This window comes from Odontesthes bonariensis, chromosome 1, assembly GCF_027942865.1.
Source record: "Odontesthes bonariensis isolate fOdoBon6 chromosome 1, fOdoBon6.hap1, whole genome shotgun sequence".
NCBI lineage: Eukaryota > Metazoa > Chordata > Actinopteri > Atheriniformes > Atherinopsidae > Odontesthes > Odontesthes bonariensis.
In genome coordinates this window covers 2132483-2149063 of record NC_134506.1, presented here as the reverse complement: position 1 = coordinate 2149063, position 16581 = coordinate 2132483, and the positions used below count along the sequence as shown (strand labels likewise).

The 16581-nt window shown below is 42.7% G+C and overlaps 1 protein-coding gene across 2 annotated transcripts in view; it reads right to left on the bottom strand.

Annotated features, from left to right (window-relative positions):
* The window catches only part of aldh1a3 (aldehyde dehydrogenase 1 family, member A3), a 37360-nt gene that overhangs the window by 10975 nt on the left and 9804 nt on the right, over window positions 1–16581 (bottom strand). For both annotated transcript variants that reach the window (XM_075460705.1, XM_075460650.1), the window contains exons 5-8: window positions 10730–10791; window positions 10237–10365; window positions 4225–4338; window positions 32–134 (exon numbers count right to left, since the gene is read on the bottom strand). In XM_075460705.1, coding sequence (XP_075316820.1) covers window positions 32–134; window positions 4225–4338; window positions 10237–10365; window positions 10730–10791 — 408 coding nt within the window. The remainder of the gene's footprint in view (window positions 1–31; window positions 135–4224; window positions 4339–10236; window positions 10366–10729; window positions 10792–16581) is intronic.

The window sequence follows — 16581 nt, the reverse complement described above, 5'->3', positions numbered from 1 at the left end:
TTAACATTTATTTTCATTTAATTTTACTTACAGTCACAGTCAGCAAACACAATGCATGGGTTCTTGCCTCCCAACTCCAAAGTCACTCTCTTAAGATTACTTTTGGCCGCTGCTTCAGTGATCAGCTGGCCAACCTGCATGAAATTGGAAGATGACCTTAATTTCTATATGTTGTTTTAGACAAGATGTTAATATGAAATTACAAAACTTTTGAAATTCTGTCATGCTGTGTGCCTGTGGGAAGCTGGTTCTATTTTTAAATCTTAACGGCTTATTAGTGTTCATAATGTATATGAAAATGTTTTGTTAAAGATTGTTATCCCTAGCCAAGATTTTTACCTTTACTGGTAGTTTTAGATTCAGCAGCAGCTGTATGACAGTAGTGGTAACAGAGGTCTTAGCAAGGAGAGTTCATGTCACATATTGCTTTGTACCTTTCATACATGAGGCAGGCCTTTACACTAGATACACTATATTGCCAAAAGTATTCACTCACCCATCCAAATAAATAAATTCAGGTGTTCCAATCACTTCCATGGCCACAGGTGTATAAATCCAAGCATCTCAGCATGCAGACTGCTTCTACAAACATTTGTGAAAGAATGTTTCGCTCTCAGGAGCTCAGTGAGTTCCAGCATGGTACCATGATAGGATGCCACCTGTGCAACAAGTCCAGTCGGGAAACTTCCTCTCTGCTAAATATTCCACAGTCAGCTGTCAGTGGTGTTATAACAGGGTGGAAGTGATTGGGAAGGACAGTTTCTCAGCCAGGAAGTGGTCGGCCACGTAAAATGACAGAGCGGGGTCAGCGGATGCTGAGGCTCATAGTGCTCAAAGGTCGCCAACTTTCTGCAGAGTCAGTCGCTATAGACCTCCAACCTTCATGTGGCCTTCAGATTAGCTCAAGAACTGTGCATAGAGAGCTTCATGGAATGGGTTTCCATGGTAACTGCATCCAAGCCATACATCACCAAGTGCAACGCAAAGCGTCGGATGCAGCGGTGTAAAGCACGCCACCACTGGACTCTACAGCAGTGGAGACGCCTTCTCTGGAGGGACCAATCACGCTTCTCCATCTGCCATCTGATGGACGAGTCTGGGTTTGGCGGTTGCCAGGGGAACGGTACTGGTCTGACTGCATTGTGCCGAGTGTAAAGTTTGGTGGAGGGGGGATTATGGTGTGGGGTTGTTGTTCAGGAGCTGGGCTTGGCCCCTTAGTTCCAGTGAAAGGAACTCTGAATGCTTCAGCATACCAAGAGATTTTGGACCATTTCATGCTCCCAACTTTGTGGAAACAGTTTGGGGATGTCCCCTTCCTGTTCCAACATGACTGCGCACCAGTGCACAAAGCAAGGTCCATAAAGACCTGGATGAGCCAGTTTGGTGTGGAAGAACCTGACTGGCCTGCACAAAGTCCTGACCTCAACCCGATAGAACAGTGTTTTTCAATCCTGGTCCTCAGGGACCACTGCCCTGCATGTTTTAGAGGTTTCCTGCTCCAACACACCTGATTCAAATGATCAGTGACCTGATAACAAGCCACTCATTTAAACTGAAAAACACTGCGAAAGAACACCTTTGGGATGAATCAGAGCGGAGACTGTGAGCCAGGCCTTCTGTCCAACATCAGTGTCTGACCTCACAGATGTGCTGGAAGAATGGTCAAAAACTCCCATAAACACTCCTAAAGCTTGTGGAAAGCTTTCCCAGAAGAGTTGAAGCTGTTATAGCTGCAAAGGATGGGCTGACGTCATATCAAACTCTATGGATTAAGAATGGGATGTTACTTAAGTTCATATGCGTCTAAAGGTAGATGAGACAATACTTTTGGCAATACAGTGTTTATAAAATTCAGGCTGCACATATAACGTCCAAACACCTCTAAAAGTCTCCTGGGCCCTCAACCAAACAGAAGGCCCACCATTTTAAATTGGCTCCTTGCTTTAGACAATAGCTTGGATCATTTATGAATGTCATATTTGAAGTCCTCCAAATAAAGTAAGTTATGACCAGAGAAACTTGACATGTGAAAAAATTTAACGACACACCCAAAAAAAAGAATTCTAATACAAAAGTTTTTGTGAAAGGGTATGTCCATAGGGACACATTCCATCTTTTTGCCAGAAAAAAAGGAAGTTTCTGTGACCCTCACATACATTGTTCAATCCTGGCCAACCTTTACCAGGGTCCAAAGGCCAATATTCATTCATATTTACAGTGCCACCCAATAGTTACAGGATGTATGCTCAATTTGTCAATCATCTAATTCAAATTATACTAACATGGCATACTGTGCAAATCATATAAAGCTAAATGGCACATTTAGATGCCGCGTGCACAGTAGATACAGAATGTGGCATGTAAACTCCAATCGGTAATAAGGGCCCATGCACGGACACACCCATATGTCCACTGTGAAATTCCTCCCAAACTTGTATTTCACTGATTGCAGCTTTAGTTTTTTTCTATACTTATATACAATTGAAGCATTTGGATTGCTTTTTGTCTACCATTGACCATAATCCAAACTAGAAAGAGCTGTTCCTGCGAAACAGCTGTGAGAATGCATGAGCTGAATTACCTTGCTAAAAAAATCTTAAGAAGCTAAAAGATTTGAACATTTTAAAATTTGAATGGTGTCTCTAGCTGAAAGTATGCTGAAGTAGTTAAGATTTGAAAGGATTTGAAGGATTTGAAAGGATTTGAAGATAAACTTAAGCTAGAAACAGTTGAAATTGCTGAAAGTATGCTTAAATAGTTATATAAAAAAAAATAATAATTAAAAATTTGATCTGACATGCTGGGGATTGAACCCGGGCCGCCCGCACATAAGGGCATTAGTGTTACCATTAGGCCATTTCGTTTTGTTAAACTGGAAATACATAGAGAGAAACTGCTGCAGCCACGGGACAAATCTGAGGCACAGACTGTCTTCGAACACGTCCTGTGACAAAAGTTGACCAGCTAGAAAAATAATTTTAACACCGTTAGAAGCAGAAGGCTTAGAGGAACTTAGCAAAGTAGTTTTACATCTGTGGAGTGAACTATATTCAAATCGAAGCAGTTTGAACACACACAACATATGGAGAGATGAGACACACACAGAGGTCCTGCGCCGGGCGAAAGCTGAAGCGCAAGTCTCCATACTATGACATCCTGTGAAAAAAGTTGAGCAGCTAGAAAAATAATTTTAACACCATTAGAAGCAGAAGGCTTAGAGGAAGTTAGCTAAGTAGTTTTACATCTGTGGAGTGAACTATATTTAAATCGAAGCAGTTTGAAAACACTTGAAGCTGGTTTTGAGGACTCAAAAATGGCAGATTTCGTCAGAATTTGAGATTTGGTTCAAGCCTAAAGGCTCATAGTTCAAAATCTGTCCATGTGAGCTCTTAAGGAGTTACATTGGCTGAAAGAGGACAAGTTTTCCTACATTTTAAGGTATAATTTGTTTCTCTCAGTTAAACTGTATGAAAGTTATAGTAATTTGTTTGAAAAGTTGAAACTTATCAGCACTGCTGAATGTCTCACTCTAAAATCGAAGAAGGAACTTAATTTTCATATTTTTTAAACTGTCATATTTCAAAATTGGCCGAATATTTTTAAAAGATGAAACATTTTGTAATAGCTGAATGTCTTATGAACATTTTAAAATTTGAATGGTGTCTCTAGCTGAAAGTATGCTGAAGTAGTTAAGATTTGAAAGGATTTGAAGGATTTGAAAGGATTTGAAAGGATTTGAAGGATTTACCATTACTTTTAAAGGGAAAAAAAGTTGAACAAAAAGCTTAATATCTTAAAAAGTTTAAAAGTTAGCAATACCAGAAATAATAGCAGCAATGTGCTGAAAGAGCTGAACATTTTGATACCAAAATTGTTGAAATAGCTCAAAGTATGCTGAAGTAGTTGAAGGACAAAAATTGGCGGAAGAATAATAATACGGTATAATAATAAAGAGAAACAGGAACTTAATAGTGAGAATGCTTAATGCATTCTCACAATAAAGAGAAACGGGAACTTAATAGTGAGAATGCTTAATGCATTCTCACAATTACAGTAAAACAAAGTGAAGCAAAGAAATTACTTTTTTTTTTAAAACTCCACCACAACATTCAAATGGCTGCTGGATACTACATAAAAAATATATTTAACTATCATTAATTGATCAAAATGATGGTCAGAATTGATGATTATGTTGCAGAGGTACCTTCTCATACCCCTGCATACCTCTGTAGAGCCAGTGAAGGCCACTTTGTCGATGTCTTTGTGGTTAGCAATGGCTGCCCCTGCTGTGGAACCAAACCCTGGAATAATGTTCACAACTCCAGGAGGGAACTCCGCCTAAAATGAAAATACAGAAAGCATGTTATGGCGACAAAACACAATCCATTCTCCCCAGCGAGGAAAAATAGCAAAATACCTCGTGCTCCGACTACAAAACATTAAAACCATCATGTTAAAATAATATATTATATAGGGAAACCATGACTCCTGGCACTCGTGGGGATGTTACTATGACATTAACCACTCATACAGACATTATTGCTCACACTAGTCCATGTCAACAGCACTCCATAACTCCTTTTGTAAGGGGAACCCTATACAATAATACACAATTTGGAGGGTCAACACCCTTTTCAATTTGTTGTGTTGCTCAAGTTTTTGCAGAGCAGTTAATGTCGTGTTGTGGGTACACTGTCCTTTGTGGGGAGGCTGCTGGCATAAGGGGTCTTGTTGTCATGGGCTGTGGGCTTACTCTGTAGCAAAGGGCAAAAAAGAAAATATCATATCCTGTAACAGATTAGTTTAAAGCATTTAATGCCCAAATGTTATACTGTGAAGAAAAGGCTTTGAAACAGTCTTGGACAAGTGAAGACAAACTGCAGAAACTACAATTTCATATGTGTGAACTAACAAACCCTCATTTGGTTACAAACAATCCAAAAGCTAAGAAATTTTATAAAATGTAATAAAGACTTAAACTTTGGATTAGTTCATTGGCTTGAGCCTTTATTTAACTTATTGATGATTCTCTGATGGAGTTTGGCACAAAGCGGTGAGCCACGACCCATCCTTGTTGGAGAGGCTGAACCTTTGGTGGATGCTGCTGTTATACCCGATCCTGACACCCTCACCTGTCAGCAGGTAACCTGCTGGTTGGAGAAGCTTCCAGAACAGTTACTTGTATATTCTTTAACATTTTTTTTTTGTCTTTTTTTTGTCTTAATATGTTACATTTTATTTAGAATTATTAGAATAATAATAATAATATTTAGTGTTAATTATGTGTGGGGATTTTTTTTTAGATTAGATTATTAGATTATTTCTTTATTAAATCACTGATAAGTGATTTCAGGGGGGATTGTGTGGGAGAGCAGAGCCTTGACACATTGTCCAAATTACACATTGTGCCTTGTTGTGCCCGAATCATGCATATTGTTTGAGGTTAGGATGACCTCAGATAATGGCAAAAATGAGGCGCCGGCCTCGGACAGCAGGTGCGGAAGAGAGATTGGGTTTGGGCCATGTACGCATTGAATAATACAGAAGTGTATAAAAGATTGTCACAAACTGAGGTCAAAGGGAATTTCTGTGCATGCTGAGAATGTCTCTGTGACGGTCTGTTCAATAAATTCCCCATAAGAGGCTGACCACGGCGAGTCCGACTCCTTTGGCCCAATCCCAATTCTATTTTCCTACCCCTTCACCTACCCCTCACCCCTACCCCTCGCCCCTTCGAACGTAGGGGTAGGCGGAGGGCTGAAAACATACCCCTTCGAATTGGGACAGCACTTCACACTCACGAACGTAATAAGTCCACGTCGTCAGTTGTTACGTAACCAAAAGGGACAGCTTTAGCCAGAAGTAAACAAACATGCCTGCTGCAGTGGTGTTCGCGCTGTCCTGGGCTATTCGGATATTTTTAGAAATATCTGCGTTGAATCGACGGAGTGCCATCAGGTGAACGCGTCTTCGACATGTGGGAGCATTGCTGGATCTTGTTACGGTATGTAGAATGATAAATTAATTTAAATAACGTGTGTGAGTGAGCAGCTGGTAGCTTCCAGAGCCGGCGTGTGAATATGATTGTCTGTGTGTGTGTTTGAAAGTGCTTCTAACTGTACATTTGTGATATCGTGTAATATAGAAACAATTTGCTTGTCTCGTTGGATTTGCTGATTTATTGACTGGAGTAGTATCCTACCTGGCTAACCTAGCTGAAAACATAAGCTAACGTTTAGCCTTTGTTACTCGCCTCGTTCCGTTTGGGATAAACATGCAGCTCATGCGTTTTTGAAGCGGTTTTCTTTGTACCAGGTTCAGATTTGATGACATAAATAAATGCACTGCCTTGTGTGTGCTATCAATGTGTTGGTTTGGGAGGATGAAAGCCTGATCTTTCCATGTTTTTCTTTCCACCAGACGGGTCATCCTACAAATTATTGCCGATTGGACCACAACATAAAATGATCTGTTAAGATGTTATTGTTTTGTTTGAGAATGTACCCCATTTTTTTTGTTATCCCTTGTATAATAAATATCTTCATACCAATATCCGTTCCAGTCGTTAATATGATGTTGATGTGATAATCATGCTCACAAACCTTTTGTCCTTAATTTCTTTTATTAGGCTCACATTACAGACTGGTAAGGCAGCTTGTTTTCAGAAATAACAGCTTAAAGTGTCTGCTGTAAAGTGTGTGGTGCAAATATGGACAATAAACAGTATGAATATAAACGGGCAACAGTGCAATCATCGAGAACGAGATGACCGGAGCAGGAACATCGGAGGTGCTGGGCTCAGTGATGTTCTGGGGGAACAAGACACGACATGACATTATAGCATGCACTTTCATCCATTGTAAAAAATAAAAAAAGGTGTTTCAGAATGCGGTAGTGGTGGCTGTGTGTTCAATAGGTGCATGGCGCATCAACTCACCTTAAAGTTTGTCTATCATGCGCTCAAACAGAGCTAAAAAGCGCTCCGTTTTCTGCTCGTGGCGCTTCTGCTCCTTCAGGCTCTCCTGTATCAGGTAATCCATTATGGGATTGGACTTCCTACTTCTTTTTGGGGATGGGGATGACTTTAGAAACCAATCTTCGTTTTCGGCGCTAAACCTGATCAGGCTCTTTGTGCTTGAGTCCCTGTGAATCAGTCACGTATATGAATACTTGTGATAATAGGTAGCGAAATGACGCTCATGTCACTCAAAAGGAACTTCTCTATGTATAACCAACTACATTGCTTGTAAATACTCGTGTTACAATTTAAAAAACGACAACTCTTTCGCAGCACCTTCACATGCATTGACCGATTACTCCATTTAAAATAGCGACTTTTCCCATGTGCGTTTATATCAGAAAATAACTACACATTGCCACCATATTAAACTCACACAATACACCAGTTATCACAACCTAAAATGATTAAAACAGTTAAATTATGGCAAAAAAATAGAAGAACTTACATTTGTGTGGTGCTCTCTTTGCTTCTGCCATTTTTAAAAAGACTCGCGATCTCCCGGTAGTCGCGTTGTACTCTGGGAAATATACCATACCCCTTCGAACGGAGTCTGCCTGGCCGAAGCCCTCCATTTCAAGGGCTACAACGGAGGGGTAGGGCTAAGGGGAAGGGCTTTGGAAGAGCATTGGGACAACACTACCCCTACACGTGAACGCGCAAAACGGAGGGGAAGGGGTAAGGGGTAGGGCCAAGGGGTGAATTGGGATTGGGCCTTTTTCTCCACAACACTTTGCCTCTCTCTCAACTCTTTCTGAGTGTGTTGTTGCATCAAATTCTATATATTATGTTTCTGTTTCTCAGTACAATTAAGTTGTTTGGTTCAAATGAAGTAACAAGTTACAGATGGAAGTTTGCTTTGGAATTTAGAAAATATACCAACTTTTCTAGAAAAAGGGGTTGTAAATTAAATTCTGCCAGGGGCTTGAAAGACGGGAATAGATGGTTTGTTCTTAAGACTTTTCCCCTATAACGTAAGAAGAGTTATTGCTTTCGTGTCACATTTCAAACCACTGTGTGAAATTTAGTGTCACACATTTAGTGAGGTCAAGTGGGTTTTTGTCTCGTCTCTATGTCATGTCTAGTCACTTCCTGTTTTATTTTGAAAGGTTAACTCTCCTCTCGTTTCAGCTCACTTGCCCTTCCTCTCGTGTTCCAGTCTGATTGTGGTATGAATGATTCCACCTGTTCCCAGTGGCGGTTCCTCCATAGGGGCGATTTGTGCGACGCACTACCAAACACGGAGGTTTTTTTGTTTGTTTTTTTTAATCTAGTTGCTAAGGCGGGACTGATCTACTGTAGGCAAACTGGTTGTATATGTCATTGTCCAATCAGATTAAGGTCGCGCCTGGTGTTGCCACGCCCATTTGGGGCGATTTCTGTCAGGGTCGAATTTGCACCAGGAAGCTCCCATTGACGTGAATGGTACGTCAGTTTTTTTCAAAAATCCTGCTCCCAATACATTTTCTATGAGGGTTTATGTGCTCGCACAAACGACGTGCTTTCGTCATATGTCTGTTGCGCGGGACCATGAACATTGTTGTTGTAACATTGTGGTTTTCAATAAAGAAAAAGAAAAAAAAGAAAAAAAAAACATTCTACGAAGAAGATGGCGAGTGTCGAGTGCAACAATACGGTAGTGTTTCTGAAAGAAGTGCCCTTTAGTCGTCGTACTAATGCGGAGAAGGAAGTTTGGAAGAATTTTGCGGGATTTTCGAGCTCGCCTTGCGAGGCAAAGATGAAACCCAGGGCTCCACCAACCCTGCTATTTTTCCAGGTAGTATTTGATGTAGCTAAATAACTTAACCTTTTGTGCTCAGTCATTGACTTGTAATGATTTAAATCTTTTATATAATGTTGAGAATAATAGCAGAATGTATAATGACACATTCATTGTTAACGGTGCAGTATTATATTTAAAAAGAGTGAAATCTCACATAAGTAAGCTGCACTTAACCATGTTTGACTATTGGTTATGCTTTTCTAAGTCATATTTTCCAAAACTTCAATAAACACTTGACTTGGATTTATATGCCGTCATTTTAATTACATTCTTTAGAATGAAAATTGAATGAATCTTATCATTAAGAGCTTATGTGTTTACTTATTTCATAGAATCCTGGAACAATATGAGGAAAATAAATAAATAATGGTTAAGGTGTAATATTAACTGATTGGCAAATTATACAAAAAATAACAAAAATTTATTAAAAATTATTACAATAAATTATGCTACCTAGACAAATATACCTCAGTCCTATGGACTTTTATGGTACTTATGGACATAACGGGGGAAATTGCAGTCACTTTGGTTATTTGGCAGACCAAATAACCCCTCGACTTTGCGTTGTGTTTATTTAAGGAAGACAAGGAGTTTCTGGACGATTGGACATTTTATTTCCTGCGTGGGAACATAACAGGTTTGCATCAGTGCAATCGGTTCAGCTTCGCACAGCACACTGATGCAGCTTTCACAGACTGGAAATTGCACCACCTAAAAAAAATGTCAGGAGCCGCCACTGCCTGTTCTCTGTTAGCCCTGTGTGTAGAAGAGTCTGCCTACTCCTTGTGCCAGTGTGTCGTATTGTTTGGTCTAACGTGCTTCACTCTTGCCTTTCCAAGCCACAGCTCAAGCCTTGATCCAAGTCACCGTTTGGTAGATTCCTCTTTAAGAGAGTTTTTTTGTTCTTCTTAACTTTAGCCTTGCTAAAGTTTAAGTTTAAGTTTTATAGCTTTCTTGTTTTTCCTCCCAGTGGAGTGATTTTTTGTTTTATAATATTCCATAGCATAGTGCCTCCGATCTTCAGGAGAGGTTTTAGTTTTCCTCCGTAGCAGGACTGATTTTTTTGTTAAGATTAAACTTTTGATAGTCCTCTATGTTTTCTCCTCCTTTTAGTGGAGTGATTATTATTTTGATCATTTTTCATAGATATACCTCTGTCACTTTGGGAGAAGTGTATATATATATATATATATATATATATATATATATATATATATATAGATAGATAGATAACTTCCATAGCCTGTGTTTATTTCTCTCCTGAAGAGTTTTGTGATCTACTGCTCCTCATTAAAGCTCTTTTTTTTTTTTAAACACCATCTCCTGCTTCTTTTAAAAAAGTTGCTTGAGAAAGAAAATGCTAGCGAGTCTAAACCTGTCAGATGTTAGCTGGGTTCAGCCCTGATTTACATTTTGCGCCACACTGACATCAGACCTCTTTAATGAGTGATCCAACATGGAGGGCTGTGAGGGGGGTCTGCTCTGCTGGCTTAATGATGACGGTGTTCCCACAACTCAGGGCTGGTGCTATCTTCCACATGAACATCAGAAGAGGAAAGTTCCACTAGTACACACAAAATAAAACATGTTTAGTGACTGCCTTAGTCATATTACACTGAGGAAGAGGTGGTCTAAAATCCTCAGCATGTGGTTTAAATCACCAAGACAACATCTGCAGACACAGTACACATGATGCTTTATTCCTTTTTTCTGGCACGTGACTTTGCCTGATCAATGTCAGAAATGTCGGTTGCCAAATGTCGGTGTTGGAACTTTGCTTTCACTGGGTCAAATTCCTTTGGTCAAAATGTATTAAGTTTTTAACTATTGGGGAAATTCTCTTTCCAAAATACAGATATGAACAGTTGCAAGTTAGCCAAATATAAGTTATTGCTCAGAAGCACAAACAAATCTCCCTGTAGACTCACTGGAATGATGGCTCCACATACGCCAACAGGCTCATGTTTGGTCAAACACATGAAGTTTCCATCTGTACAGAGAGAGAGAAACAAATACGCACACACAAAAAACTTTTACCTGATTTTTCATTTTCATTTTTTAAATCACAGAATTTTGTTTTAGTTAGGGGTCAAAGTATTAATACTGTATAAAATACACTGTTTTTAATCAAGTTGTTATTCAGTATTGTTTTTTCTTCTTTTTTCAATATCTGTGAAGCAAAAGCAAATGACAAGAAAGTCCCAAAATCATCACGTTAACATATTGGAAAAATCTCGCTTGGCTGTAAGTTAAAACGATTTCATAATTAACATAATCTAAAGAATATGATAATATGGCAATCATTTTTTTAAACCTGGCAAAAATTACATTCACATAAGAATTGAGATATTGGGAATTTGAATAACATGTCCACTTCCCAAACATACACTGCATATTACACATAAACTGTAGTTCCACAAATGTAAAAACTGGAAATCTACTGGAAATTAGTGATTGAAATGTCTAGAACTTCAGACATATTGTGATAAACTACCTTTTCAATTTCCAAAAAATGACCTGTACATCCTTAAGAAGTACAATCACTGACTGAGGTCAAATGTTTCCCTAAATGAAAACTATTGATCCCTTCACAGGATAGAGTACAGCACACAGCCCATGACAACAGAGTTATTCATCTCTGAATGTGGCAGAGCCCCAGGAACAAGCCAAGGTGGAACACAGTTTGACTTCAGCTGCCATCTTTAACCTTGAGACTGGATTGAAACTGAATTGAATATCCTGAACCATGGAAAAGGAATGAGAAGTTCAAAACATTAAGCTGAACTTAGAGGCCTGCGAACAGCTAGGTGAAAGGAAGTACATTTAAGGATAAAGGCAAGATAAATCTTTCTTTAAAAAAAAGCCAAAAAGCTCAGCACACCTGGTGACATCCAGACATATCCTACAGAGGAGTCTTATTCATTTAATCAGATGAAGGAGTGCTTAAAGGGGCACTAGGTAGCATTTTCACCTAAAATTATAGCCTTCAGGAGTTTACCAAAGGTTAAACAAGTCAATAGTAAGCAAATGAAGCCTGCCTCGCTCCCAACAGGGGTCTGTATGCTGAGAATCCCAAATGTAACTTTGCCAGGAGCGACCCGCTTCTGAAGTCTCGCGATGCGCGAGAAGAGTCGTTTGTGTTTACGGCACTTAGCTAGGTACTGTATGCTAGCTGTAGTTGTAGGCTATGTGTTCGCTTGCGTTGAAGAGCCAACACCATATTCATATTCTGCCTTTCACAGACTGAATATGAAACGTTCGATGTTGGCACTTCCCATCTTTGTGAAATTTCTCCAAGCGTGATCTTGTTCATCTACCATAGTGATCTGCGTTTTAGATCGTAAAGAGACAGGTGATGACGGTGCTCTAATTCCTCCTGAGTTCGAGACGTAGCCTAGCTTCAGAAATACACGGACTGACCTGATTAGAATAAGAATAGCGTTTTGATCCGAACAAAAATTGTTATCTACACATGAAAATGGATTCATTTGTTCGGATTATGATTGTAATCGGAATAGTGTAGAGCTAGTCTGCGTTTATTGCGGCGTGTATGTTGGTAGTGCCTGCGCTCATCTGCCTAAGATGTAACTTTTGTAAGTGTCTGCTAATACAAAGGAATCACTCCACGAATACACCATGATGAGGGAAGAATCCCATTCAAGATCAGCAACAGTCCATCCATCCATCCATCCATCCATCATCTTCCGCTGGTCCGGGGATCGGGTCGCGGGGACAGCAGCCTGAGCAGAGAAACCCAGACGTCCCTGTCCCCGGCCACTTCCTCCAGCAACAGTATTATAGCATATTATCTTGAGTTCTCTCTTTAGAAAATCTCCGATTATAGTATCTTACATGGGCAGTCTACACTTGTGAATCAGATGACCTAACTGCACTGACTAAATAACACAACGGCAGCATTCGCCACGATGTTTAGTTAGTGGATGTGTATAATACAAACATGCAAAACAACCAAATTATCATAGGAAAAACGGACAATGTACAGAAGACATGGTCGCTGTCGTTTATCTGCCAGGTTGCACAAATAGGTCAGAGGTCTCATACATTCATTGCGCTTTGGGGGTGGGGGGGGGCATTTTTACGACAGTGTAGAATTTCAGGTTGACCAGTAGAGATCGCTATACTGCCGCTATACTACCTTGTATCCCTTTAATGAAAAAATCTATTAGAGCCGAATACAATGCACAGGGTTTCAAACTGTCACCTTCACAAATATCCTATTGTTGCTCTCACAGGAAGATCCCCAAACATAGCTGCACCAAATTCCCTGTGCGTCATTATTCAATATCATTTTGCAATATAAATAAAAATTCATTGAATTAAGTTCAACCATTTCAGCTACTGTGATCTGTATTTGTGATTGTTCAACTTAAGTTTAGTCCCAAGTTTTGGATCATTCATGTAACACTGACTGGCAGCTTTTTAGCCTAATAGAGTTGCTTAAATTGTTCTGCAGTACCCTTTGCTTTAGAGCAATACTATATAATAATACCTTGTAGTGCTCTCAACACTGACGGCATAATTCACTTTCTTATATGTGTGCTGTTATGTGGTTGGTTCATCATCTTTAATGTTGTGCGGTTCATGGTCTTGAATGTATGATTCACTTAATAGTTGCGGTCTCTTTAAGAGATCCGGTGACGTTTCACGAGAGGTGCTTTTCTGCTCATGCGCGGCGCCATGTTTGTTATTCTGTGAATAAACGCGACTCACAGAGTCTTAATGTGAGAAGTTTTCGGTTCGTCTTTTCGCCTAAAGGCAACTTCCACACTGGTGACCCTGACGTTTGTTTACTGGACGTATCCAGATCGCCATGACCGCAAACGCTGTGTCTCTCAAGCTCCCCGAATTCTGGGAATCGTCTGCTTCTGCCTGGTTCGCTCAGACTGAGCCTTGCGTCAGATAACGGCCGACGAAACAAAATACTACTATGTGGTATCTGCCCTCGGAAGTTCTACGGCATCGAGAGTGGTGAGCCTTCTTAAACGTCCTCCTCTGATGGGAAAGTAGGAAACTCTGAAGGAATACTTACTGAAAACATTCGAACTGTCTGACACAGAGAGGGCTAGCAGGCTTTTCTCTCTTCAAGGGCTCGGTGACAGCAAGCCCTCAGAGCTAATGGACCGAATGCTCGATCTGCTCGGTGACAACAAGCCAGATTTCCTTTTTCTCCACCTTTTCCTGCGCCAACTGCCTGCTCATGTGAGAGCTGCTTTGGCCAACACTGCTAGCGCTGATTGTAGAGAACTGGCTGCTGAGGCTGACAAGTGTTTCCTGGCTAGTCAACAGCCCTGCGCAGCTGCCCTTCTCCCTGCTGGTGCTGTTGCTGTATCAGAGATATCCGATGATCACATGCTCATCGCAGCAGCAGCCCCGCGTCGGCAGCAGTCTTCAGGTGTGTGCTACTACCATGCCAGGTTTGGCCCCAAGGCCAAACGATGCCGCTCTCCATGCAGCTTCAGTGGAGCGGGAAACGCCAAGGCCGGCGCTCACTAGTGGCCGTGAGCGTCGGCCATGCCGGCGGGCTGCTCTTCATCCACGACTCCATCTCCGGCCGGCGATTCCTCTGCGACACAGGGGCACAGCGGAGTTTACTTCCTACTTCACAGGTGGACGTGGTGGCTGACACCCACGGCCCCCCCATGGAAGCCGCCAATGGAAGCCCTATCCATACGTACGGCACAAGGCATGTTGAACTGTGTTTTGGCGGCCAATGCTTCGGCTGGGACTTTGTGACTGCCAAAGTCGCTGTTCCCCTCTTAGGATCAGATTTTTTGTGTGCATTTGGACTGTTAGTGGACGTTAAAAATCAGCGCTTGATCGACGCCGTCACTTTCTGTTCTTATGCCTGCGCGCTCAGCGACTCTGGCGCAGTACACCTCTCCAGCCTGCTCTCTGTCACGGACAGTTTCCAACGGCTGCTCGCCGAGTTTCCAGCACTCACCCAGCCCACCTTTTCCTCTTCTACAGCCAAGCACGGTGTAGAGCACCACATCGATACCACTGGCCCGCCTGTGTACACCCGCGCTCGACGCCTCGAGCCGAACAAGCTTGCCGTAGCCAAGACAGAGTTCGAGTCCATGGAGCGCCTGGGGATTGTTCGACGCTCCAACAGTCCTTGGGCCTCTCCCCTACACCTCGTCCCCAAATCAGGGGGGGGCTGGCATCCTTGCGGGGACTACCGACGGCTCAACGACGCAACAACGCCTGACCGCTACCCAGTGCCGCACATCCAGGATTTTTCAGCGCACCTGGCTGGTAAGGTCATTTTTTCGAAGGTGGACCTGATCAGAGGATACCATCAAGTGCCCGTACACCGTCGCGACATCCCAAAAACAGCTGTAATCACACCGTTTGGTTTGTTTGAGTTCCTGCGCACACCATTTGGGCTCAAAAATGCTGCTCAAACATTCCAGCGGCTCATGGACTGTGTTACGGGATCTGCCTTTTCTGTTTGTGTACCTTGACGACATCCTCGTGGCCAGTTCATCACCTCCAGAGCACCTTTCGCACCTTCGCGCTCTGTTCAAGTGACTTACCGAGCACGGGCTCATCATCAATCCAGCCAAGTGCGAGTTCGGTCGGTCCACCATAGACTTTCTGGGGCACAGAGTCACGAAGGACGGGGTTGTTCCTCTTCCGTCAAAAGTGGAGGCCATCACCATTTTTCGACGCCCAGTCACTGTCAGAGCCTTACAGGAGTTCCTTGGCATGGTTAACTTTTACCACCGTTTTCTCCCCAGGGCTGCCCAAACCATGCGGCCCCTGTATGAGGCTCTAAAAGGTGCCAAGCCTAAGCACACTGTGGACTGGAGCCCGGAATAAGACAAGGCTTTTGTGGACGCTAAGACAGCCCTGGCTAAGGCTGCCATGTTGGCCCATCCCGCCTCCTCTGTCCCAATCGCACTTACCACGGACGCCTCGGACTACGCGGTCGGTGCGGTTTACGAGCAGTGGGTGGGTAATGCTTGGCAGCCTCACGCCTTTTTCAGCAGGCAGTTACGTCCCAGTGAACGGAAGTATAGCACCTTCGACCGGGAGCTACTTGGAGTGTACCTCGCCATCCGACACTTTCGTTCACTGCTGGAAGGACGCCAGTTCACCGTTTTTGTGGACCACAAGCCTCTGACCTTCGCCATGTCCAAAGTCACTCAGCCATGGTCCGGCAGGCAACAGCAGCAGCTGACTTACATCTCAGAGTTCACGACGGACATTGCACACCTTTCTGGGAAGCACAACCAGGTTGCAGACTGCCTCTCCCGTGCTGTTGCGGGGGCGGTCCACCTCGGCTTGGACTACGGCAGCATGGCAACGGAGCAGGCCATAGACCTGGACGTGCAGGCTTGCCGTTCATCCGCTACTGGGCTGCAGCTTCAGGATGTGGCATTCGACGACGCTGGCACCACTCTGCTTTGCGACATCTCTATGGGCTCCCCTAGGCCTGTTGTGCCTGCGAAGTGGAGGCGGCCTGTTTTCGCCGCCATCCATAGCCTCTCACACCCCGGAACCAAGGCCTCACAACGGCTGGTGGCAGCAAAATTTGTGTGGCATCGATTTAAAAAGGACGTGAGGGACTGGGCGAACACCTGTGTGGAGTGCCAATGTGCCAAAGTACACCGCCACACCAAAGCGCCACTGGAACAGTTTCAAGTCCCTGAACGACATTTCGACCACGTCAACATCGACCTAGTTGGCCCACTTCCACCCTCGCAGGGTTATACTCATGTGCTCACTATGGTCGACAGGACCACACGGTAGGCAG